Genomic DNA, 25,726 nt, shown 5'->3' on the forward strand with positions numbered 1-25,726 from the left:
ATGCTGCGGATTTTGCAGAAGAATTTTCCGCTACGTGTGAACATACTCTAAATCCAATATTGGTGCAGAATCCACATCAAATCCGCTGCATAATCAACCCTGTGACCAAGCTTAAAACATGGAGCACAGCGAAGAGCTGCAGCGGATGACAGAATGTACTGCAGCGCTGTAGAGCCTGGAAAAGAAAGGACTATTCTGGCAACAACGCTGCAGTGAATAGATGATGGAGGTGAACAGTATGTGTAGACGTCTGACACCGGGCTCACATTCTGTGCACCCCGTATCTAGATTACCTTGAACATCCGGATCATCCATGTGGCCCTGGAGGCTCTGAAGAACCTTCTCTATGTCACTACTGGCCATGAAGGATTTGCAGACTGGGTTGGACTCGGATTCCACATCAGCGTCTTCTCTGGACTCCTCTACAGGCAGTAAATCAAGTTCTTCGCTTATGTCAGGTAGTGGGCTTCTCCAGTATATGAAGGAGTTAAACACATCGGGTGGGCGTCCTTCTGTAGAGGAGTTGGCTGGTGATCTATGGCTCCCATCGCCTTCCACTGTAGTGTTACTACAGTCCTCGCTGAAGGAAGAACTAGGACTGGCCCGGTTGGCTTCAGTGAAGACATCACCCTTTCCGCTGCTGGAGAAGGGTAGGATGTAAACCACAGTAAGGACACACAGACATTAAGTAAGCCGCCAGTCGTCCATGATAAAGGTGTACATCAGTAATCAATAACTATTACACCCATTACCACTAACTCTGTGCGGGCGCGTAATATCATCACGAGGGGGAGAGTATAATTACATCCAGCCACCGACTGTAGTACGCTACCATGTGCTAATAATTTCAGATCTTGGACCAGATGATGCGATTTCACAACATGTTAAAGAAGAAAATATGGACAATGCTGTAGAAAGTTGGTTAACACAGTCAAAGTGTTAGTAGCCCCTAAAACTTAACCCCTTCTTGCCCCAGGGTGTAAATGTGCATCCTGGCTGGGAAACATGGGTGTACACTTACAACCTGTGGATGCCACGGGTTCAGAAGCTGAGCGCCATCCGCAGCGGAGGCCAATTGTGACTCACGCCTTCCCCTGCCCCCCCCCCCCCGAATCTTTGCACCCGAGTACGGAAGTACTCGAAAATCGCGGCGCTCGATCGAGTAATTACTCGAAACGAGTATATTCGCTCATCTCTACTGCCCTCCCATTGCAACAATGGGGATAAGAAAGAACCTTGATCCCAGCTGTTAACCCCTTACATGCTGCGATCGTGACATGTAAAGGTTCAACAGAGGGAGGAAACTCTCTCTGTGGTGTCATGCGCTCTCCTCCATGTAATCGTGGAGAGCCGATGGGTTGCCATGGCAACCGAACGCTAGACAATGGCGTCCAGTCTGCCATGCGCTGTGATCGCTACGATTAGTGAGAATGCATTGCAGTACAGAGATACTGCAGTTTATCATCAGAGCGATTATCGTATCATAGGATCAAGTCCCTCTATCTATATTTATCAGTTTATTCAGGGCCGACTCGGACGCTCAATAGTACAAAAAAATAAAAATTATTAAAAAGCACATAAAAATAGTAAAAACACAAACCTTTGTTTAAAAAAAACCCACAAATAACTTGTAGAATGAATTGAAAGCTTTTTTTCCCCTGTATTGCAAATACTAAAGGAAAAAAAAAACACTAAAAAATTAAGCCAAAATGCCTTTTTTCTTCCTTTTGCCTCCCAAACACAGAAGTGATCAAAAAAGATTCATGTACCCCAATGGTAACAATAAAAACTACAGTCATCACGTAAAAAAAAAAAAAAAAAACAGCCTTATATGGCCATGATGACAGAGAAATTAAAAGGCTGAGGCTTTTGAAAGTAGAGTTGAAAATCCCCTAAAAATCGTTGCGTCCCTAGGTCCAAAACCGGCCATGTCACTAAGGGGTTAAAGGGAACCTGTCGCCTGGTTCATGTTGCTCGAACCACAGGCATGAACCTGGTTCAGGTATGCCCAGTGCCCCCTATACACAAAAGCTGATGAGGGCTGTCAATAAACAAGCTGCGGGTGTTTAGAGGCCGGCCCATCCTGCTTCCTCGACTTGGGGCTCCGTTCTGCATCAAACTTCAAAGAGTGTTTATTTTCAGACCACCTCCTAATGGGATCCCCAAAGAAGTTTGGCCTCAGCCACCCTTGTAGAATCACTATGCACCAGCGAATATATGAGTTGGATCCACGTGTGGAGATGCTGAAGATTTTCCACAGTGGGTTTGGCTGCAGAAAACCGGCAGTGTTTAACAGAACAGGCAATTTAACCCCTTCAGTGGTGGGTTTCTTCCCCCCCTGTCAGACCCACCAGGGCAGGTTTTTTAACCCCTTGAGTGGCAGGTTTCCTACCACCCTGTCGTGCCCACCAGGGCAGGTTTTTTAAAATGGTCTAATCATTGAATTTCAACTAGTTTTGCAGTTGCGTCTCAAGAGCCATAACTTTTTCATTTTTCCATTGACATGGCCATATGAGGGCTTGTTTTTTGCGGGACAAGTTGTGATTTTTTAAACAGGGGGAGGAAAAAAAGAAATGGGGAAAAAAGAAAAAAAAGGGCCATGTCATTAAGGGGTTAAATAATGTATTAACTTCCTTCTCTGGGTCATTACGACGCACACGGATACCACATGTGTGATTGTATTTTTGATTTTTTTACAAAGTAAAGGGAGACAAGTGTTTTTTTTTTATTTTTTTAATAATTTTTTAACTTTTTTTTTTTTTTGTCCCTTTAGGGGACTTCCACTGGGACCCATCAGGACCCCCTGATCACATTCTGGGGGTCCGATGGTGACAGTCCTTTACATGCTGCAGTGACAGCCCTTTACATGCTGCAGTCACATAGACTGCAGCATGTAAAGGGTTAACACAGCAGAGATCGGAGGTTTTCTCTGATCTCTGCTGTAAGAGCTGGTACCTAGCTGTCCTCTGACAGCTAAGCACCAAGCTCTCCCTGCCACAGAGACCATCTGCTTGCTTCTGACAAGCCGATGGTCTCTATGGCAACTTGTAAACAAAGCAGGACATTGCCGACATGTCGGCAATATCTTCTGCTGGTTTTTCAAAGCCCTTGCTTTGTTCTCTGTGGGACTGTGCAGGCAGAGCACACTGTCACAGCTTGTGGCATTGTGCTCTGCAGCTCCCATAGTCATACATAGCCCGGAAATCTTCCGGGCTATGTTGCTATGAGCAGTGGAGCTCGTCCCCGGAAATTTTCCGGGCGTGCCACTCACGGGGTTAAATGGGCCAATCATTTAATTTCAACTAATTTTGCAGTCACGTTCCAAAAGCCATAACTTTTTTTATTTTTCCACTGACCCGGCTGTATGAGGGCTTGTTTTTTGCGAGACAAGTTGTACTTTTTGATGGCATCATTTTTGGGTAAATATAATGTATTGCATAACTTTTGTAAAAAAATTTGTAGGGAGATTGGGGGGGGGGGGGAAAGAAATTCTGCCATTTTGTTTTTTTGGATTTCATTTTTACGGTGTTCAGCGTGCAGAATAAATATTGTGATAACGTTATTCTCTGAGTCACACGATTCCGGCGATACCGGGTTTATACAGGTTTTTATGTTTTACTATTTTTGCACATTTAACACTTTTTTTGTCTTAAAGGTTTGCTTTTGTGTCGCCACATTCCAAGAGCCGTATTAATGTTATTTTCCCATTGCCAGAGCTCTAGAAGGGCTTGTTTTTTGCGGGATGAACTCAGTTTTCATTTATCTAATTTTTTGGAACATGTAAAATTTTGATCGCTTTTTATTCCATTTTTTCTAGTGGCAAAATTAACAAAATCTGTAATTCTGGCATGTTTTTTATTTTTCCCAGCATTCTCTGAGCAGTATAGATAATGTATTATAGTAATTCTACAGGCCAGTACACTTATGTCAATACCAAATTGTAATAGTTTTTTTTCTTTTTCACAACTTTTCACACTTAAAAAAAATAATAAAAGTTTAAATCACCCTCCTTTTGCCATATCTATAATAAAAAATCTAAATCATAAAAGAAAAATACATATTTGGTATCGCCGCGTCTGTAAAAGTCCGATCTATCAAAGTAGCGCATTATTTTTCCCGCACGGTGAACGTCGTCCGAAAACAAAATTAAAGAACTCCAGAAATGCACTTTTTCAGTCACCCTGTCTCAGAAAAAATGCAATAAAAAGCGATCAAAAAGTCATATATATTCCAAATTAGCACTAACGGAAACTTCAGGACATCCGGCAAAAAATGAGCCCTTGCTCAACTACGGCAAATGAAAAATAAAAAAGTTATTGCGTGCAGAAGATGCAGCAGAAAATAATTTTAAAAAATTAAATATCTTTGTAAAAAAAAAGTACTACAGCAAAAAAAAACAAAAAAAACAACAAACTATACAAGTTTAGTATCGCAGTAATCATACTGACCCATAGAATAAAGTAATGTCATTTTTGTTGCAGTTTTTGCGCCGTAGAAACAAAACGCACTGAAAGATGGCGGAATGTCATTTTTTTTTTCATTTTACTCCACTTAGAATTTTGTAAACGTTTTTCAGTACATTATATGGTACATTAAATAGCACCATTGAAAAACAACTCATTCTGCAAAAAACAAGCCCTCATACAGAGACGCCGATGGATAAATGAAGGAGTTATGATTTTTTTAAACGGGGAAGGGGGGGGGGGGGGGGGGGGGGTGGGGGAGGGGGGAGAAATGGGCAAAAAAGAAAAAAAGGAGCCGTGTCATTAAGGGGTTAAATAATGTACTAACTTCCTCCTCTGGGTCATTACGATGCATGGATACCACATGTATAATTTTATTTTTAATTTTTTACAAAGTAAAGGGAGACAAGTGTTTTTGTTTATTTTTTTAATAATTTTTAAACTTTTTTTTTAAACTTTTTTTTTGTTCCTTTAGGGGACTCTCACAAAGACCCATCAGGACCCCCTGATCCCATTCCGGGGGTCCGATAGTGACAGCCCTTTACATGCACAGTCAGATAGACTGCAGCATGTAAAGGGTTAACACAGCAGAGATTTTTCTCTGATCTCTGCTGTAAGAGCTGGTGCCTGGCTGTCCTCTGATAGCCAAGCACCAGCTCTCCCTTCTGACAAGCCAATGGTCTCTATGGCAACCTGTAAACAGACCTGTGGGTCTGTGCAGGCAGAGCACACTGTCACAGCTTGTGGCATTGTGCTCTGCAGCTCCCATAGTGATACATAGCCCGGAAATCTTCCGGGCTATATCGCTAAGGGCAGTGGAGCTCGTCACGGAAAATTTGCGGGCGTGCCACTCAAGGGGTTAAAGGACATTTTAAGAAATCTTATGCACAGGCCGTAGGGAAGGCTGCTGCAGAAATTCAACCGAGGCGTGGATTTTAAATTTGCGCCATCTCAATTTATGCTGCAGGTTTCAGCTCTTCAAATGAGGGGACAAAAGTCATGCAAAATCTGCAGAAATTCCAAAATATGTGAACATACCCTAAGGACTCATGTCCTTGACCCGGGTCGGATTCCAACTGTAAAATCTCGCAGTGGGATCAGATCTAGAGCCCCCCCAGAGACCCTATACTCACCTGCCCGGACCCACCACAAGAGTCTTGGCCAGCGCCGTACATGATGCGCCAGCGCTGGGCAGTGAAGCGGATTCTCACAATACTTCCGCAGTGCTCACAGCAGAAGTATCGCGGGACGGACGGCTTCCATTTACTGCAATGGAAGCCGTTTGTGTGATTTTACGCACTGATTAGAACACGCTGTGATTCTCCCCCGTGTGATTTTACAGGCGTGCAGAATCTGCCGTGTGAAAATGGCCTAAGGGTGCGTTTAGACTCGGTGCGAATTTCCATGCAGATCCACAGCAGACTTAACACCTTCAATTAAAGTCAGGTTTGGATCTGTGTCAGAATTCACACCAAATGGTGCAGATTTTCTGACTGTGGTAAATCTGCTCCAAATCCACTCTGTATGAACGCGCTCTAAGGGTATATTCACACCTGCAGAAATTTCTGTGATCTGTCCCATGTACACGGGTCTTGCAGAAATTCATGCGCCGGCTGCAGAAACAACCTCAGGAGGCGATTAGAACAGCTTGTCAGTTGCAGAACTTTCTGCAAGTCGTCTGCCAAGTGTGAATACATCCTCCTTCTTTAAGGCTCCGAATGCAGTACAGACCACTAGACTTGGTAAAAGGAACGGACCTGGGTCAGCACTGAGACTAAAAGCCACCAAGGCAGTTCTTACTGTGGAAACACAGCGGTAGAATGATCTTTCTGTCCCGGGTAAATGACAACTGCTTCCAAAGAGAATTGCCCAATGGAGAGGTTCTGTGCAGAGCGAGCCTACAGACACTAGCGGCCCTTAGATGCAAAGATAGGGCACAAACCTTGTTTCCCCTGAGCATCAGACCATGTGAATACATACATGTTCAGCCAACAAACCAGCCAATGCGCACTTGCCAGCTGATTACGTATTTTGTGCTAGAATTAAAATGCCTCACCGGTCGGCAGCAGATCCCCCCCTGTGTAAACAAAGGGGTATGCCGCTGACTAATGCAAGCTCTATGGGTGATCCCATCCCTCCACACTAGCGATAATCTGCCTGCGCACACATTAATGAGCACCAGCCAACAGGCTCATTTTGATGGACGCCGACAGTGTAAAACCTAAAAATTGATCTCCTGGAGCTTGTAGGAGGGGTATAGCCTGTGTAGGAGGTGGCAGGGCCTACACCGAATGCCCCATTTACACGGGACAACTATCGTCTACACGATCTGCATGAGTGGGTGACGTCACCGATAGTTGTTTGCGCTCGCACAGAACGTTTACACAGGCAGATCATTGTTAGGATTCGCTCACTTGTTGCCAACTCCTCACTCAGAGCTTCACATTCTATATAAAACACAGAGCGGGAAGCGCTTAAAAGTCGCGATTAGTGAACGATCCAGCAATGATTTTTACGCTGGTTGAAAGGGAGCGACAAATGAACAGTAAATGAATAGTGCCCGGTGGCATCATCATCCGGTGTAAATGGCCCTTAATGTATACAATGTCCTTTCTATCGATGGTCTCACCTGGAGCTGCAGTGCGCACGGTCAGCACCATAGGAGTCTGCCAGCATGTCTTCTGTGGGTGGTCTAATGCTCAGCGTCCCATCCTCCTTCACATATAAACCGGCCGTCGACGGGTTAGCAAAGGTGGAAATGAACGGTCCCAAAGACTGAAATGCAGTTTGACGGACCTGTGACACAAAAAGTAGAAAACTTAATAGCCAATTACCCAGAATGCGAGTTCATAGCAGCTGATGCAAACTAAAAAACCTGCATCCATATAACTGCCAGTGCGCACATAAGTACAGGGAGAAATGCAATACATAGCTGAAGGAAATCACAAATAAAGGACATATCAATTCAGAAAAACCACTACCAACTACTGCGGTTCACTTCTGAGGAGCTTCAGCGTATGTGGCGACATCAGTTGGTGCGGCACCCTCTCTATGCCTTATCCATGTGCAAGTATAACACTAAGCAGCCCCCCAATATGCAGTAGGTGCGCGATTGGTTACTAATCAGTATTCTGCCCCCCCATATAGCAGCTGGCCTGTGTGCATGCGGCTGGGAACTGTCCTTGTATTTCTGTGTCAGTATATCCGTAAGTATGGCCGCTCACAATTAAGTCGAAGTAAAACTAATGCCCCTGCACCAATATCCTGAGTGCAAACACATTTGTAAAGCTCTGACTCATTAGGTTTCCAGCTCTCTTGGTGATATCAGCCTTTTAGCGTCCCTATTAATGTGTGTATCTCCCCGTCGCCAGCATTATAAATATCCGGCCCGCTGTCAGCATTTCTGCCATTTGGAAGCACTTATGTTGTGGGAACTCACTGACTACATCTGTTCCTCAGCATCCCCACTGCAGACAAACTGCATGGCAGCAATAATAAACCTCCCTCCTGCCCATTGGCAGGCCGTGTGCCCACTAGTATACAGGCCAATCAGCTTCCTGTAACGCAGGCTTGGCCTGTATGCCCATAGTAGCGAGATTATATTACATGCTCCACTGAAGCAAGGAGCAATGGGAAATACTACATTGTCATAAATGAGAATACATGTCGGCTGTGTTGCTGAGGATTGGATAGCCTGCCAGGTTCAGGACCGCAGTCCTAGATTTATCACAGACATTTAGAGGAAAGCAGTAAGTTGTGTTTGGCTGACTGAGTCAATCTCCCAGATGTAGACGGTATAGGGGCTCACTAACTGTACGTTCACCCAACTAGTACCCCACTATTCTGTTACACTTGCAGAGCAAGGACAGAAGAATGGGAGGTCCGGCACTTTGAACCACGCGGCCGTCCGCTTCCCCACTGCAAGGTACAAGAGGATACAAGGCCCCAGGGACATCCGGGAAGTTCAGCTCTTCCTTCAAAATGCAACGTAAATGTCGTTCACTCAGGGCCTTTATCAAACCAAAAGGTATAAGACAAATACAAGCATCAGGTGTCTTGTATCTAATGGACTCCATAATGGCTGACCAGGACCGGCCACTGCTGCAGCCAGTCACCGGACATACAAGGTCACTACATGTCCTGGTCAGCAGCAACAGGAAGGACAGAGAGGTTGTGAAGCAATTCTAAGAGGTGGAACAACCCTCTTAAATAACACTATCTGCAAAAAGGTCATGGGTTTTTCAAAGCTGAGTGTATGAGGCATGATGCGATATTCAAAATACCCCCCTAAAGGGTAATCTGCCCTTTCTGCCCTAACTAATGACCTATTGTCTAGATAGGTCATCAGTAATTGATGGAGGGGGGTCTGCCACTTGGGAGTCTCGTCCATCAGCTGATCGGCCGGCTCGCTGTCCATTGCAGTGGGCTGGACGTCGTCAGCAGTGGACACGGGAGGAAGTGTCGGTGCGGACTTCACTCATTAAAATCAATGAGAGCATGGCGCTACTATGGCACTGCCTGCTTCTCTGCTGGTCAGGACGGGATGTGGCGTCTTGACCAGCAGAGAAGCAGGAAGTGCCGTTGATTACAATGGCAGTGAAGCCGGTGGGGGCACTTCCTGCAGTTACCGCTGATGACAACATCCGGCCTGCTGCACTGGACAGAGGAACAGCTGATGAATGGGGGTCCCAAGTGGCAGACCCCCACCCATCAACTACTTATGACTGACAAAAACTTTAACTTATAGGAGTAGCAGCATGCATTGATGATGACCTCACCTATACACAATGATATAAAGAGGAAGTATAATAAATGGATAGTGAGCAACTTACCCAGCGGCAGGGATCACTGATCAGGTTTATGAACAGAGGGGAAAGTTTGGTTCGTCGGACCTCGCTGGATGTTGTGTAGGATACGGCCATGAAGCACTCGGCACACACCTTACGCATCCCCCAAGCGCTGTCAGAACACAGCTCCAGGAACTTAGGGATCTGCAGAGATAAAGATGGGCAGACAAGTTATAGCAGGGATATTTACCTGGATCTCATTCATCCCTGGGCGTCCGCTGTCCAATCCTTCATGTGACAATGTACTACTATGACCCAAGAAAACACATGTGACAAGACACTGGTCACGGTGCAGGGAAAATCTAGCATGACCACAAGATATGCATGAAGAAGCCCCAACAAGGAGAACGGGCCCGCTATCCTGGAGGATTGGAGAAGATGGTCAAACAGATTATTGTTGGGCCTCGCTCATTCACTCCGGTGTTTGACAGTTTTGTTATTTGCCCTTTCCTAGAAGCTGAACAACGGCAGATGTGGAAGTGCCGGATGCAACACATGCTGGACCCAAATGGCGCTGACCAGACTCATTACCTATGGGTTCTGTTCGGTGCCGTTATGCAGCATTTTCAAGGATAAAACGATGCTGCATGCAGCGCCATTTCGTCTGATTTTCATTAAAATCAGCAAAGAAGCCTCCGACGCCGATGTGAATGAAGCCTTATGCAAATTAAATTCTCTTACCAAAAACTTCTCAGTAGCTTCCTGGCCAACGGCATTGCATACATCCCCAAAGTTTGCTGCGCAGACCTACAGAGAAAAAAAAAAAAAGGTTTTCATTCAAGGCACAATGATTTCTAACTAATAAACAATGTCAGTCCGGTCTTAAGGTCCTTGTACACAGTAGGGAAAGGTCGTCCGAACCGGCCAACTTTGGTGAGACCAGCCGACTATGGTAAGTATAGGAGAGCCCCGCCTCTCCACCTACAAGTTATGGCGGGCAACAGAATAATTGGACGTGTTTAATTTTAACACCCAGTCCTTTTGTTCTCCCTGCTGGCAGCGGCTCACATCTGTCCGTCCATTGAAAAAACATGAACAAATCTACCAAACTGACGTATATGTGTATGGGAGAGTCAGAGAAAAATAGCTTCCGACAGCTCATCGGGCACCAACTGAGAGAACACACAGAGATCCGGAGCGGAAGCAGTTGGCTTTGACACCCCAGTTTAGTAACTGCCGCCGGCCACTACAGCAGGGTCAGAGTAACTGCTTCCGCTCCGTATCCCTGTGTGTTGTGACACCGACACCAGGCAAGTAAGGGGACAATCAGAGGCCGCAGCGGCACCACTCGCTCTCCAGATATCAGCGCTCACATCCTGGGAGCCTGGAGTTCGGAATTGTGTCTCTGCAACCTCTTATTAGCTGGCAGCTGTCAACACAGACCAGGACAGCCGCCGGTCTGCAATGCTGATCACCAGGGCCGAAGACGGAGAAGTACTGCTGCATTTGTTATTTGCACACATCTGCGTTACATTTTCAAAAAATATTGTTTGTTTTCCTGTTCCAGATCTTGCATAGCCAGAGAGATAAATGATACAATTCTGACTGCCTGCAGCCACCACTAGGGGGAGCTCAGGAGCTTACTGCTAAAACGGTATGGTAGAAGTACTCTAGAAAGGCTTGACAGGTGATCAAAATGGAATACTATTTTTTCCTGCGACTGGGTTCCCCCCCCCCCCCCATTTACTCTTCTGGTCCTGGGAAACTGTAGATTAGCGCACAGTTCTGTATCACATCCCAGGACGTATATAGTGCTGGATGAAAGAACGCTGTTATACCTCCTACCTTCAGGACATCTGAACCAACATTTCCTTATAACAGAGCCTATAACTAGTTGAACTGCTTTTCATACTCCGTGACAAAGCGGCCATTGTTTGGGTAAACTTTCCAATATGTGACATTCTGAAAGTCAGCAGATAAGATCAGATGATGGAACAATGCTCCCATCTTCCTGACACCAGGCATAATAAAGGCAAATGAAGGCTACAAAATCAATAGAATCGCTCGTCCACATTTGCGTTGAGGTTTCTGCTTATAAGGCAAGTCATAATGCTGCGCTAGATCTGTTACACAACAGACCCCAGCAGCCTCTGAAGGACCCCACTGACTTATAATGGGGTCCTCCTAGATCCGCCAAGGTGTCTGCTGCTTTGGCAGGAAAAATTGAGTAATCCCCTTCCCCCCCCCCCCATCAAAATGACAGAATCTGTGACAGAGGGTCGAACAATATCCTCTAACTGAGATATGAACACAGCTATACATAGGTTAGGGTTAGGCTAAAAGTATACGCTGAATGGCCACTTTACTAGAGACCCCCATCTAGTAGAGCGTCGGACCTCCTTTGGCCTTCAGAACTGCAGCAATTCATCATGGCGTCCATCCACAGATATCAGAGGACCCACGATGTGCCAAGACGGCCTTCACCACTCCATTGTTCCACCTCCGCTAGCCTGAATGTCATGGATTCATGCTGCTTGTACCAAATTCTGACCTTCCATCAGCACGGGGAAACAGAAATGTGGATTAATCTAAGCAGGTGATGGTTTTCCACTGCTCAGTTGTGCTGGAACTGGTTGTCCGCTGTTATAGTCCATCTGTGCTGAGGAATGACAAGTTGTGTGATCGGACACATTCGTTTTAGCGCCTGTTTTGTATTCGGCTGCAGTTTCCTTGACTGTGGAGCACTTGTTCATCAGAACCATTCCTGACATCCTCCTCTGACCCCTTTCGGTGACTAGTTCCTTCCGTGCGCAGGATCCCCTTTTATTGCATGTATATCCTTGATCACACCATTCTCGGTATACTCTCAATATCGCTGCATGGAAAACCCCACGCGGTCGGCAGTGACATCCTGGCTCCGGCTACCCTAGCCCCGATGACCCGGCTTCATTGGAAGTCACTTGGTGTTCCCATCTAATGTGGATGCTGAAACTGATCCACGGAAAACTTGTCAGGTGAGTTTATGCCGCACTCCGGGGATGATTTCCATACAGGGAAAATACAATTCATGAAATGGCAGGTTTCTATAGTAAAGTGGCCAGTCAGTGTCACGGATAAGAAAACTACTCTTATGATGCTGCTGCCCACGCCGCCACCACAGACCGTGACAGTCTGGGGACACGGCTAGAACTGCTGTTTAAAAAGGATGTTCCGATATTGTGTCAGATCCGTCACACAATGGATACAAACTGCGACCGACTGATCCCGCTACACTATATGCTGCAAATAGTAAAAGAATCAGCAAAGTGTGAACAGAAAAGACACACGGGCTCGTGTTATATAGGTCACTCTGAAATATTAATGGGACTACAACCTTATATAAGAGCGAGGAGATACAAGCTCTGAGTCAGAGAAAGTACTACAGGGGCTGCGCCAAGTTATAGCTAGCCCCCATCTACAGGGCAAGGGCTCGTTCACACGGCCTGAGCGCATTTCAGTCCGTGAATATGCAGCGTATTCACAGACCGGGAAAGTCCTATTCCGTGCGTTTGCCTTTTACAAAACGTAAATATGCGACACATTTACATGTTCAAGAAAATACACGGACCGGCCCAGTGCAAATACACATAAGACATGCATATTCTCGCCAGCCCATGAACATCCATGGCCTATTTCGGTGCAGAAAATAGGATAGGTCCGAAAATCACTTGAAAAATTTGGAGATGTGAATGAACCCATTGGGTTCTTTCCACTGTGTAATGCGTGGCGTATTCACGCCTGTGTGAATGAGCCCTTACAGATAACTACGATTGGTGAAATACGACTGCTTGGACCCCCACTGATCGCACGAAAATGGTCCCAAATGTCCATCAATGGACCAGCGGCCGCGCTTGTATTCATTTTAATGGGAGCACCAGAGATTACCGAGCATTTGTATTTGGCAATTTCTGGCAACCCCATTGATGCGGGGACTTTTGGGATGCATGTTCTTTAGATCAGTGGAGGTCCCAGTGGTTGGACCCCACCTATCATAAAGTTATTCCCTATCCTGTGGATAGGGGATAACTTTATAACTTGGCACAGCCCCCTTTAATATGTAGATGGGTTAAAAAGTAGAGATGAGCGAGTATACTCGCTAAAGGCAATTGGTCGAGCGAGCATTGCCATTAGCGAGTACCTGCCCGCTTGAGACAAAAGGTTCGGGTGCTGGCGGCGGGCAGCGAGCTCCGGGGGAGAGTGGGGCGGAACGGAGGGGAGATCTCTCTCTCCTTCTCTCCCCCCCCGCTCCCTCCTGCTGACTGCCGCTACTCCCCGCTCCCCAGCGCCGCCACCCGAACCTTTCGTCTCGAGCGGGCAGGTACTCGATAAAGGCAATGCTCGCTCGACCAATTGCCTTTAGCAAGTATACTCGCTCATCTCTATTAAAAAGCTATCAGATAACACGGGTGTCACCTCATTTGCAAACATGACATAAGCTGTATGCATGGCAAAGGCCGCTTCAGTGACATTTTTAATGACCAATCAGACTGAGTCAATCAGGAGGAAATCCCTCAAGATTCTCTAGCTTGGTGCAGAAAAAATCATCATCTTGAGATCACTTGTGACCACATTACCACAAACATCTTGCATTGGTGGCAGTGTGACTCAATGCATTCCTATGGCTTTGGACGCTGCGCCTCCAGCCAGCCTTACAAGGTCCATGACTACAATCACAGACATGGCTGTACCTTACGGACTTGGAACAATTTGCTGTCGCTGCAGAGATCGCAGAATCGTGGAAGTAACATCTGTTCAACCGTCTGCCGGCCGAGCATGGAAATCATTTTACAGATAATCTGAGGGGAAAAGAGAAAAGTGATTGAGACGGCCGTGCAGCGGATGTGACAGGTGTGCACAGGTGAGTCACGCAGGTTATGTAAGGCAGGTGAAGAATGTGAAAGGTATTGTTATACCAAGACCGTGCAAACACTAGAAGCCTGTGTAAACCTGCAGGAGGGAGACTTCCCCAATTCCTGCCCCCTGACTCACATTCACAGCTTCCACTTTGTACTCGTCGTCGTTCTCGGGTGCGGAGAGCTCCAGCAGGATGGGGCAGACCCTGTTCTCCAGATCGCTCTGCTCAATCAGGTCTTGCTCTAGAAGGATCAGGAGGGCTTCCTGGCTCGCTTTCCTCACCTGCAATACAAAAAAGGAGGATCACAGTAAGGCCACCTGCACACGGGCGGAAATCCCGCGGCGGTATTTCCCGTGGGATTTCCGCCACTGAAAGTTTGCATAGGAGTGCATTACAATACACACTCCTATGCAGACGGCCGCGGTTTGGCCGCGCGAGATTTCGCGGCATGTCTTATTTTTGTGCGGGGCACGCACTCACCCGGCCGCCGGCTCCGGTCTGCGCATGCACCGGGGCCGCCAGGCGCGGGTGAGTACGCGCTCGTCCCTGCAGGCTCTCGGGTCGGGTCCCGCGGCGAGAATTCTCGCTGCCGGATCCGACCCGCTCGTCTGCAGGCGGCCTTATTCAGTGTCCAAGCGTTATGTAACGCCAAGGCCGCTTCTACCCGTTCAAAGCAAGTAAAGGAGTGATCCTACGAGATCATATAAAAATATCCCAAAAGACTATTTATCGCCATTTTAAACTATTCAGCACTAAAATATATACGTTTGCATCTTTTTTTCTACTCTGTGCCCCTTCAGCACAACTGCCAGTCTGCGTGATGGTGGGCCGACTGCTGGGAAGTGTCACTTCACCAATCTTGCCATTTTCTGCCTATAACTCCCCAAATCCCTCACATGCAACCTATATGGCTTTCACCTCCGCCTGTTCCACATCACCACCCGTCATTCTCCTTTCTCCTCTGGTAGCTGTAACCATAGACCCTAATAACGTCTTAGACCCCATTTACCCTAACAGATGATCGCTCAAAAGTCGCTCAAACGACAGTTGGAGTGACAGTTTTTAATGATCATCTTTGTATAGTCTATAGTAGCTAATTAGCTACTAATTAGCTATGCAGGCGGAGCGGGACACGGATGCTATCGCTCGGCAAACAATACAGCTGTTTTGCATAAGCAAACAGCTGTATTGTTCTCTGCACTTACAGCTCGCGTCCGGCTTTGAACTACCACCGGGACATGACCTGAAAGAATCTCATCAGCGCCGCCGGCTGTGATAACAGCCTGCACTGCTGATAAGAGTTCATTGCTCAATTCAAGAAAACTAGAATTGAACGACTCGTGCACGAAAACTGCACGATGTCTGTGCATTTAGATGCAACGGTTACTGCTCAAAAGACTTCTTTGTCTAAGTGGGCCTTTAGTCGGCTCCCTCCCTCCCTGGCGTCTAAATGGGCCTTTAGTCGGCTCCCTCCCTCCCTGGCGTCTAAATGGGCCTTTAGTCGGCTCCCTCCCTCCCTGGCGTCTAAATGGGCCTTTAGTCGGCTGCCTCCCTCCCTGGCAGCTGTAAAATACACTACCCAGCTAAGGCCGTTTTACGTTTTTCATTATGTAATTGGGAAGGAATCTTTTTTCCCAGGATGGGGTAAATTGGCTTCTGCCTCACTGCTTTTTTTTGCCTTCCTCTGGATCAACAAGGGGGGCAGAAACAGGCTGGACATTTGTCCTCTTTCAGCCTAAAATACTAGGTTACACAGGCCAGCGATCGTGAACCAACGTTCGCCAGAATATACCTTCACCCCATTACCGTCCTGCATAAATAAGACAAGCGATCAGTCGACAAATGCGCAAACGCTTGTTTGTGGGCTTATTGCTTCTTTTATGCTGCTGCTAAGATAAGTGTCCTTAGCAGCACATCTCCGAGTGGCTGTACTGAAAGTCCACGGGGATGAATAATCGTATTCAAGGGTTTTATGGACGACACTTTTGATCACATATCCTCAGGACAAGGGATCAATACTTGATTGGTGGGACTAAGCTGCTCAGGAACACCATGGATCAGCTGACTGAAGTGTCAGTGGCACTCAGGTGAGCACCACTATCACTTCAGTACATGCCAAGCACAGCACTATACACTGGATAGTGGCTGTAGCTGGTACTGCAGCTCGGCGCCATTCACATGACAGCTCTCAGACTATGTGGCATCACATAACAACCTACCACACAAAGCTCACAGCAAAATCAGCAGTATGTGTATTACAGTAATGAAAACCTACTAACGGAGACCCCCAGCAAGTATAAAAGGCAGAAATCTGTATTAACATCCAAATATAAGTTTACACAGTAGAGAAATTCATATATATATATATATATTATATAAAGCCATGACTAATATATAACACTAGGATGAAGGGCTACAAAATATAAACCCCCCAACTATAGCTAGAGAGCAGAGATACCCCAGCAGAAAGAAACCACACGGTGCTGAGCATGAACTGCCCGGACATAGTACCTTTTATGGGGATTGTTCTGTTACGAAGGACCAACAACAAACATATCCTACTAAGTAGCATCCGGTCAATGCGACCCCAGCAAATACCAGACATGAGGCCGCAACGTCCTGTACAATCAGAGGATTGGCAAGGGTCCCGAGTGCTGGACTCCCACAATCAACCATTGGGGACCCATCAATAGTCCATAGCCCATCAATAGTGGAGTCCTGGAAAGACCCTTAACAAGCGATCATCTTCCCTACCGTGCCTGTGTAAAGGCCATTCAAATGAGCGCCAACATGTCACTGATCGGCACTCAACATCTGGCTCATATTAAATTGTGTAAAAGCACCCTAAATTCCCTAGTCAGTCTCCACATCTCCGGCAGCCATAAATATAGTTCCCAGCAAGACAATTAATACAACGGAGGACAATGTGCGGCTGCAAACGGACCTAGATAAGCTGGGGGCTTGGGCAGAAAAATGGCAAATGAAGTTCAATGTTGATAAATGTAAGGTTCTGCCCATGGGCAGGAGAAACAGATGTCACCAACATACACTAAATGGGGTACTGCTAGGGAAAAGGGAGATGGAAAAAGACCCTGGGGGTACTAGTGGACTGTAGACTAAACTGGAGTAACCAATGCCAGTCAGCTGCTGCAAAAGCTAATAAAGTCTTGGAATGCATTAAAAGAGGTATAGGGGCAAGAATATTATCCTTCCACATTAAAAGGGACTTATATCAAAGAAGGGCAACTAAATTAATAAACAGAATGAGAGGACTGGAATACCCGGAGAGGCTAACAAAACTAGGATTATTTACCTGCTGCGGAATTAAATCCGGCACCACATGTCACTATCCTCACGGGTTTTGTGCAGATTTTTTCCACAGCGTGTGGCTGAGATTTCAGAATCTCATCTATTTTACTGCTGCTACTTTAAATTCTGCAGCAAATTCACCTCATGTAGTAATAGTGAACCCCTATATTGGTGGCCCCAGTAGTTATAGCATCCCCTATATAAAAATATAAAGAAATCTTGGTATTTGTATGGCACCAACTTATTCTGCAGCGCTTTCAGGTAATTATTATTTATTACCCCCCACCAAGCTGGGTTCTCATGTTACCGACCTCGGAAGGATGGAAGGCTGAGTAAACCTTACACTCTGCGCCACACATTGACCCCCACAGTGCCTCAGTAGTAATAGCGACCCCCACAGTTCCCCCAGTAATAACCCCACAGTAGCCCCAGGAGTACTACTGATGCCCATAGTGACTTCAGTAGTAATATTGACCCCACAATAGCTCCAGTAATAATAGCGCCTTCTCCCCCCCCCCCCCCCCCCCCCAACCCATATACTTACCTCCTCAAAGTCAGCGCTGCTCCTCCTCACAGTGCTGATTCCGGGTGCAGACTGACAGCAGTGTGTGCGCCCGGAACGCTTCCTCCCTTGTCCTCTCCTGCGTAACTAAGGAGGAGAGGACTCAGAGGGGGAGAATCCCGGGTGCACACACTGATGTCAGAGTGTGCACCGGGATTAGCGTCGCTGCACGATTACCATGGTAAGCAGCTGATGGCGTGTGTGCCCCCTCCGGCACGCGTCCCATAGGTTCAGCACCATGGCGCCTCGGTCAGAGCCCTTGACTATGGCTCTGCAGAGCACAGTTTGGGAACTGCTTGTCTAGAAGGTTCCATCACAAACACAGAAGGCAGTTCTTTATTGTAAGAGCAGAGAGACTGTGGAACTCTCTGCCTGAGGATGTGGTGATGGCAAAAATCGAAAGAGGCGTTTAAGAGGGAACTAGACGTCTTTTTAGAGAACTATGACATTACAGGATATAGACATTAAATAACCAACAGGGTTGTTGATTCGGGCCGTGGAGTCAGGTAGGAACTTTCAAATGCTGATCCAGGGACTATTCTGATTGCCATTATGGAGTCGGGAAGGAATTTTTTCCCTAAAAAGGGCTAAATTGGCTTCTGCCTCATAGGTTTTTTTTGCGTTCCTCTGGATCAACAAGGGGGGGGTGAAAAAAAGGCTAAACTGGATGGACATGGTCTCCCTTCAGCCTAACAAACTGTGTTACTCTGCAAGTCCCCTCTTCAGTCTCCTCTCTCTAGCAGCCATCAGTATAGTCTCTAGTGAGTCTCCTTCCTCCTCTGGCAGCGGAAGGTAGAGACCTCAGCAAGTCCCACTGCAGATAGATAATAATTATGCCATGGAGTCTGAAGCAGTGAAAAGAAATAGTACTTGCTTACTCACAAGGCAATCCCCAGCAGCAATCTTCTCAGCTTTGCTGTATTTTGCTCTGCTGCTGTACAGGGTCTGCTCCTTCTTTGAATTCAATGGAGGCTGTGCCTGAAGTACCAAACCGGGCCACTGCAATATGGACAGCGCTATCTGCTTCTAGTGCTGTCCGCATAACAGTGAGCCCAATGATCAGCTGATTGTTGGATCCCAAGCGTCAGACTCTGTGCCAATCAACTACTGATGACCTATTCTGAGGAAAGGTCATCAACAGTAAATGTCCAAGACAATCCCTTTAAGGAACAACAGGGGAATGTTTACTAGAACCTTTACTGCAGATAATTCTAAGAAATGCTACCTGCAGAGACAGGCGTGATGACTTCATTCGTGTTACCAGTGAAAGTTGCACCTCAGGCGCAGAACAGCTTGGGAGATGCCCTTTAATTTACCAACAGGTAAGAATCAAGTAGGCAAACTGGTTCCCAGGTCACATGATATATTCCCCGCCGGGATGCACAAGCATTTTGTAGCTGTGCAAGACAAGAAGAGGAATATATAGAGTCACGTCCATAGGACAACCAAATACTGCGTGTGCTACGGTACGTCTAATAATAAGCTATATATAATAGGGATGTAATACAGACAGAAGATACACCCGTGTGAATGGGCCCAGTACTCTGAACAGCAGCATTGAGACTAAAGCTTATCAAGAGATCAGGCTCCTAAAAGTTACAGAATACAGTCATTTCACTGTGTGATCCGTGGCCTCGGGTTGCTAGAGGCCACGGATCATGAGACTGTATGGTATAACACTACGGGCCTGCCATCATCTGGATTGTATCGTCTACTGACAGCCGAGGGGTGAGCCGTTAGTCTGAAGATGTGAATGGGAACATTACCGAAGTACCGGATGATTCGGCATAAACTATCGTGTGTACCGGACGTATAACACTGTATCAGGCCATCATATGACTTGCATCTGCACTCACCTGGTTATTGGGATCAGTGAGATAGCGGACCAGAATGGGCAGCAGGTACTCGGAGAACGCTCTGGGAAACTGAGGCCGGCTCTCCTGCAGAAAGATGGTGATCTGTGGGACCTGCTCCATGAGCTCTGTCCGCACGGTCGGTTCTGGAAGCAGAAAAGTGCAGGAGCCGCTATGAAATTGAAGTTTAATAATATTCACAAGCTGGAATTGTGGTCTTACATGAAAGGGTCGGATTCCGTATGCGGCCCTGTCCCCGCCTGGCGACCGTGCGTACCTGGTATATCCTGTATTACGGATGGCCGCAGCGAGTCGCTGTCAGACCTGCGCAGTACGGATTTTTTAAAAAATCTTTCTTTTTCCAGCGCCGTCGCTAGACAAAGACATGGTTACCCATGACCTACCTGCAATGTCAATTGCAGATGGGCCGCGGGTCGGACGGCTTCCACGGACTTCAATGGAAGCTGTCCAGGTGGAATCCGCACTAAAATAGTACATGCTGTGGTTTTATTCCCGCGCGGAGATCCATGTCCGCTCATGTGAGCAAACATGCAAATGTTTTATTGTTTGAAGGTGTGAGGATTCAAACCTGGCAGCAAATCATTGACACGTGAAAGCACCCATACATCATAACTGGGGACTAATCAATCGCCAAGGCCATGTCCCCAAGCTTAATATCTAGATGTCAGTGAAAGAAGAGTTGGGTAGGATACCTCAAGACCAAAGACATTTATACACCTGATGACTGTTGGGCACTGAAGCGCCTGACAGGCGTCCATCGCAGGGAGGATGGCTCCTATGCTTTCACACAGGAGCCATCATCGCTCAGTGATGGGAGGCAGAATGGGTCGGAGATCTCTTCCAGCACCATTCACAGTAAACAGGCAGTCGTTCATAGCTGAACAACTGCCTGTTTACATAGGGTGACGCAGCGGCAGACTAACAATGGTTTTATGGTCTGCATGAAAGACCCAATTGGCGATTTATTGCTGATCAGTCTTTCACTGCATGTGTTTACAGTGTACCCTTATTGTGCAAACTGCTCTAACGACTGGTTAACGATGTGTAAAAGGGCCTTTTTCATTAACATTTATCCTCTATCCACATGATAGGGAATAAATGTCTGATTCTTGGTCGCCCTACGACTGGGACACCCAGCAATCCCAAAAACTGCATATCCGAGTTCCCTCTGTGAATGCATGAGTAAAGCTTCATTCACTTACTTCTATGGGATGTAAGAAGCTTGCGATATCAATCTCCCTTTGCCCCACAGAAGTGAATGGTGTGGGAGTCAGGCATCTGCACCAAAGCTCCATTCACATGGTAGAGCTTGGAGTGCAGAATACCGGGACCATTCAGGTCCCCGCAGTCTGACCGCCAGCAGGCGGCCATTTATCCTATAGGGGGGGATAGATGTATTTAGTGGTTTCCTTCCCAATGAACTCACCTACATCCTCCGAGAGGCGGACGACTATCTCCATGACAGTGAGAAAGTCATCTTCAGTACTGCTGAAATCTCTGAGCACATCCAGCAATCCACGTGCAATTATCTGTCTGTAAGAGAAGAGTCAGTGATGGGATTACAGGGATTATACGGTGTATGTGGCACACAATCAGAGGATACGGCTTTCTTCTTCCTCAGTTATTAGTCACGGCTGAGAGAGCACTCTGCACTCCTCCTGCGCCAGAACTACAACTTCCAGCGTGCCCTGAAATCTTTCCTCGTGCTTGAACTCCTTTCTGCAGGTCTGCAATGCCCAAGGATCAGCAGCGATGACCAGGAGGATCGATGATGTCAGCAACTCGCTACGAGTTGGCAGACCCCAATGATATCAGCAGTAAAGCCCAGAAATGTCATCAGGCAAACCTGACACCTCCTCCAAGTTCCCCGAAATAAATGAAAATCACTTAAGAGCCTTGAGCTCCTAAATCTAACGATACGGGAGCCAAAAGAGGTTTTTCATCCCATTTCCTACCATTTTCTTCCACGCTCGCAGCCCTTGAAGGTCAATTATAAATAGATGTAAGAGAGGAGTTGTCAGATATGTAAACCAGCACATAACGAACACTTTAATCCATCCGACCGGCGCTGCAGGAGGCTTACGGAGTGGAATTGCATCTATTAGTCTACAGCTATTGGGATGGCAGAAAGTCTTTTTCCATGGGCACAAATGTCCTTTTGCCCGATCATCGGCCTGTCTGAATACCCGTGATCAGCTGACCAACGAGCGACCGCTCATTCATCAGGTGATTGGATGCTTCCTTGCCAAGAGCACATCTGTGTGTAAATCCGGCTCACACAAGCGTGTTGGTACAGCGTACTCCGCATGTGGGTAGTACGCTGTACCAATCTGCCACAGGCGGCCATGTTGCCGCTCATACGACTTGCACAAAATACGTGTGCAAGAAATATCGCAGCATGTCCTGTCTTGGCGCGTATTACGTGAGTGTACACCATAAGGTAGTACATGGCGATGAGCGGCACGCAGCCAGGACGCAATGTCATTATATAGTGACTGCATGCCACGTGCGTATATTTAGCAGCCTGCGCGCTGCGAGAGACTTCGTGTGAGCCTGGTCACAGCGGGGATAAGCTGCTGACAGATGCAATCTGTAAGGGGCTGAAATATGGTATTACAGGGGTTTTCTGACATGCAGATACACATGCCCCAGGGCAGGCAATGATCATTACTCCTTTAGGGAGCCTTCAGTCCAGCGCCACCAACCAAGTCCCCACTGATACAGGAAGCCATGATGCCACGTTCACCACTCATGTGCCGCTACCGCCGGTCGCTGGCCTCAGAGGTCAAGTGGTGGTAATATGCGCATGACTACTGAGGGCAGCGATGGATTGCAACGTCATGTGTGCAATAAATGTGGTGTCATCACTTCCTACGCCAGCGGGGATCGGAGCAGACGGGACACAGGTACGGTGAAAGTGTGATTAATGGTTAAAACTTCTGTTCCAGCCCGGAAGCTGAAGGGGGCGCATTACCTGCAATTTATTGTGCCGTCCATCACTTCGTTCCAACGCTCCCGGTCCCGTTTTCAAGGAGTCAAAATAGTCACCACTATTTTCTACTTACACTACGCACTGCCCGGTGATCAGTGCTGGCCAATCACAGAGCAGGTATAGTTCATCAGAAGTCCTAACACCACCAATGAACTATGGACGATTTGGTAGTCTAAAGAAGACAGCGGCCATCTTGACCATCCGAGAACGGGACCCTGAACCAGTTGGAACAAAAGACGACTGACAGGTCCCAGGAGGGCGTTTTGTCCTGAGGCTGGAGAGTCGCTTTAATTCCATTTTTATGCCATTTCCTACCCTGGAGCACTTTTTTTAATGAACGCCAGAAAACGTCTTTAACAATTGTTCCCCCAGCCGCTCGCCTGCTGTATGTGCCAACCTGATGCTTGTCGATTGGTTCTGGCTAAACGGGCAGACATTCAATCTGTGGCCTTAAGTGTGCGTTCACACGTAGCCGATTGTCTGCAGCAAAATGGCGCTAAAATCCATCCCATTTGGTGCGGATCTGCAGCACATTTCACCCTTTCTATTGAAGTCCATTGTGAAATCTGCTGCAGACAAGCACCAAAATGGCGCAGATATCTCTGCAGCCAATCAGCTGTGTGTGAACGCACGCCGCCGAACGCCCTGACAGATGTGATACTACATGTGATCGGTTCCGTTTCTCTTACTGAGCTGAGCTTACATTTACCTGTTAAATATATTATCGCTAAAGGCGTATTTCTCCAGGCGTGCGAGTGGCGTCAGATTGTCCTGCCCCGGAATGTCTAGGAAAGCGCTTATCCTCATGCTTTCACAGTCTGGTCCATAATCCTCAAAGCCAACTATGGGGATAAAGAAGACAAGACGACACATTATCCAAGGAGCCAACAGGTGTGACGAGAGAGGCTGCGAGTCGTGTATGCACAGATATATACGGAGCGTCTGGGTTACGGAATAACAAATGGCGCTGGACGGCCGGGGACTCCGAGTTCATTTGCTTGTGATCTGTGAGGATGCCCCGCAGGTTGGGAGAGCAGGACGCTAATCCCCTGTAACCTCAAGTGTGAGCAGAATTTTAATTCCTTCTCAAGTGGAATTAGTCCTTGGCAGACGGACGGCCTTGTGAAGCGCGGCTACCGATTATCCGCGAGGCAGGCATCCCATCTTATAGGCCATGATACGCCGTGGACCTTGTCACTTCACGGGCTGCATCCTCATGTCCCGGCCGCGGGCACCGGCGGTGGTACACGATGTGCCAGGGCTGCAATTACCACATCGTGTAGCGCTGTTTATAAACCGCAGCGTACGTATAATTATCTGGATGTTGTAGTAACCCCTTCCTGCCCGGGTGTTAAGTGTACGCTCGGGCTGAGAAGCAATTGCCGTGAATAGGCGTACCATTACGCGCAGGCATAGCAAAGGGACATTTAAAAAATGCTTTAAAACAAACACACCATATTTCTTTTGTGTGCACTCTCCCCTCTGTTTAAAAAAAAGCTGCAAAAAAATTCTGGGACTTTTGATTTTGTTTTTCTATTGATGTCTGACTGGATATCAACAGATCATCGGCGGGGATCGCTGCTGATCCGCTGGTTCCCTGTCACTGCCGTCAGCGCTGACCATAGTGCAGTGGCCCGCCTTGGTACTGCAGGTGTGGCTCACTAGCCACCCGGGCCTCTGCGCTATAGGCAGCGTTGACGGCTTCCTGTGCCGGCTGCAGTGACAGTGGCCTCAGGAATCATCTGATCAGTGGGGATCAGCAGGTCCCTAATGTGAAACGATGCCTCATAGCTCTGTGAAAATCACACACAGGCAAGCATGATATCGGGGGACTGTTAGGCCATGTGACCAACATGACGGCCATTTTGAATGCCACCATCTTGGATTCGGCTCTAACTTTTCCGATGGGAAGGTAGGTGTGCGATGTATCAGACTGACAGAGAACGTCACAGCGGTGAGCTTCAGTTTATCATAACTTTATTGGTTCTCCTGTTAACACAGGGATGCTTCTTTATGTGAATGATGGTGCTATCTCACTGATCCATCCAACATGGCCGCCTCACCTGACATGATAGTGGGGTGTATGGGGTACCTGGACTGTGGGCCCTTTCTTCACTGAGGGAACGTTAAGAGTGGAGAGTTACACAAGACTCTAAGATGGAGACGCGTTTCCTTCATTGTTGTCGTAGGATGGAATACTTCCAACAAGATGGCGCCCGGCTCATTATGGATGCGTCTTTTTGAGTGACTGTTTACTCGTCGGAGCCCCAGGGGGGGTGGGGGGGGGGGGCAGGGGTGAGCATGAGAGAGATTTCTCTCTCGCCGCCCCCCCGCACGGTGCTCAGACGAGTGAGCACTTACACGAAAAGACCAATGCTCTCTCGAGCATCAGCCTTAACGAGCGTGCTCCCTCATCTTTAGTTATCAGAGACTGTCTTGATGTGCGGTTTCCCCAAACTGTATCAGTCGTTGGTCGTAGTCGTAGTCCAATCCAGTGGCCCCACGATCCCCCGATTTGTCTCCTTTGGCTTTGATCCGTGGGGTCGGGTCAAAGCCCTTGTTTACTCCGAGGAGATACAGAATATGACTCCTCTGATGCTTGTGCTAGCATTCATGTTGTGGTGCGAGTTCATCAGGAATGGGTGGGAAGTATAGGGTTAACCCCTAAAACATGGGGGGGGGGGGCAGCACTTGAAATACATTCCATGGGGATTACTGTCAATTTTCTAATTTCACATTAAAAAAAATCCCTGTGTTAACATGGGAACGGGTGAAGTTATGATAAAGTGAAGCTCACCGCCGTTTTCCTGGCGACGTTCTCTGCCAGCTGGATATATCACACCTA

At 47.3% G+C, this 25,726-nt stretch overlaps 1 protein-coding gene across 4 annotated transcripts in view; it reads right to left on the minus strand.

The window, feature by feature from the left end:
* LOC136587949 (serine/threonine-protein phosphatase 4 regulatory subunit 1-like) overlaps nucleotides 1–25,726 on the minus strand; it is a 53,531-nt gene that overhangs the window by 18,287 nt on the left and 9,518 nt on the right. For 3 of the 4 annotated variants that reach the window (XR_010787520.1, XR_010787519.1, XM_066586802.1), the window contains exons 3-11: nucleotides 23,591–23,723; nucleotides 21,316–21,422; nucleotides 19,872–20,014; nucleotides 14,279–14,425; nucleotides 13,978–14,085; nucleotides 9,992–10,057; nucleotides 9,296–9,454; nucleotides 7,093–7,259; nucleotides 294–640 (exon numbers count right to left, since the gene is read on the minus strand). Coding sequence is in view for 2 of the 4 variants with exons in the window: in XM_066586802.1 (XP_066442899.1) it covers nucleotides 294–640; nucleotides 7,093–7,259; nucleotides 9,296–9,454; nucleotides 9,992–10,057; nucleotides 13,978–14,085; nucleotides 14,279–14,425; nucleotides 19,872–20,014; nucleotides 21,316–21,422; nucleotides 23,591–23,723 (1,377 nt within the window). In the remaining 2 variants the exon portion in view is untranslated. The remainder of the gene's footprint in view (nucleotides 1–293; nucleotides 641–7,092; nucleotides 7,260–9,295; nucleotides 9,455–9,991; nucleotides 10,058–13,977; nucleotides 14,086–14,278; nucleotides 14,426–19,871; nucleotides 20,015–21,315; nucleotides 21,423–23,590; nucleotides 23,724–25,726) is intronic. The other variant, XM_066586803.1, reaches the window with a different exon arrangement.

This window comes from Eleutherodactylus coqui, chromosome 13 (genome assembly GCF_035609145.1).
Source record: "Eleutherodactylus coqui strain aEleCoq1 chromosome 13, aEleCoq1.hap1, whole genome shotgun sequence".
Classification (NCBI taxonomy): domain Eukaryota; kingdom Metazoa; phylum Chordata; class Amphibia; order Anura; family Eleutherodactylidae; genus Eleutherodactylus; species Eleutherodactylus coqui.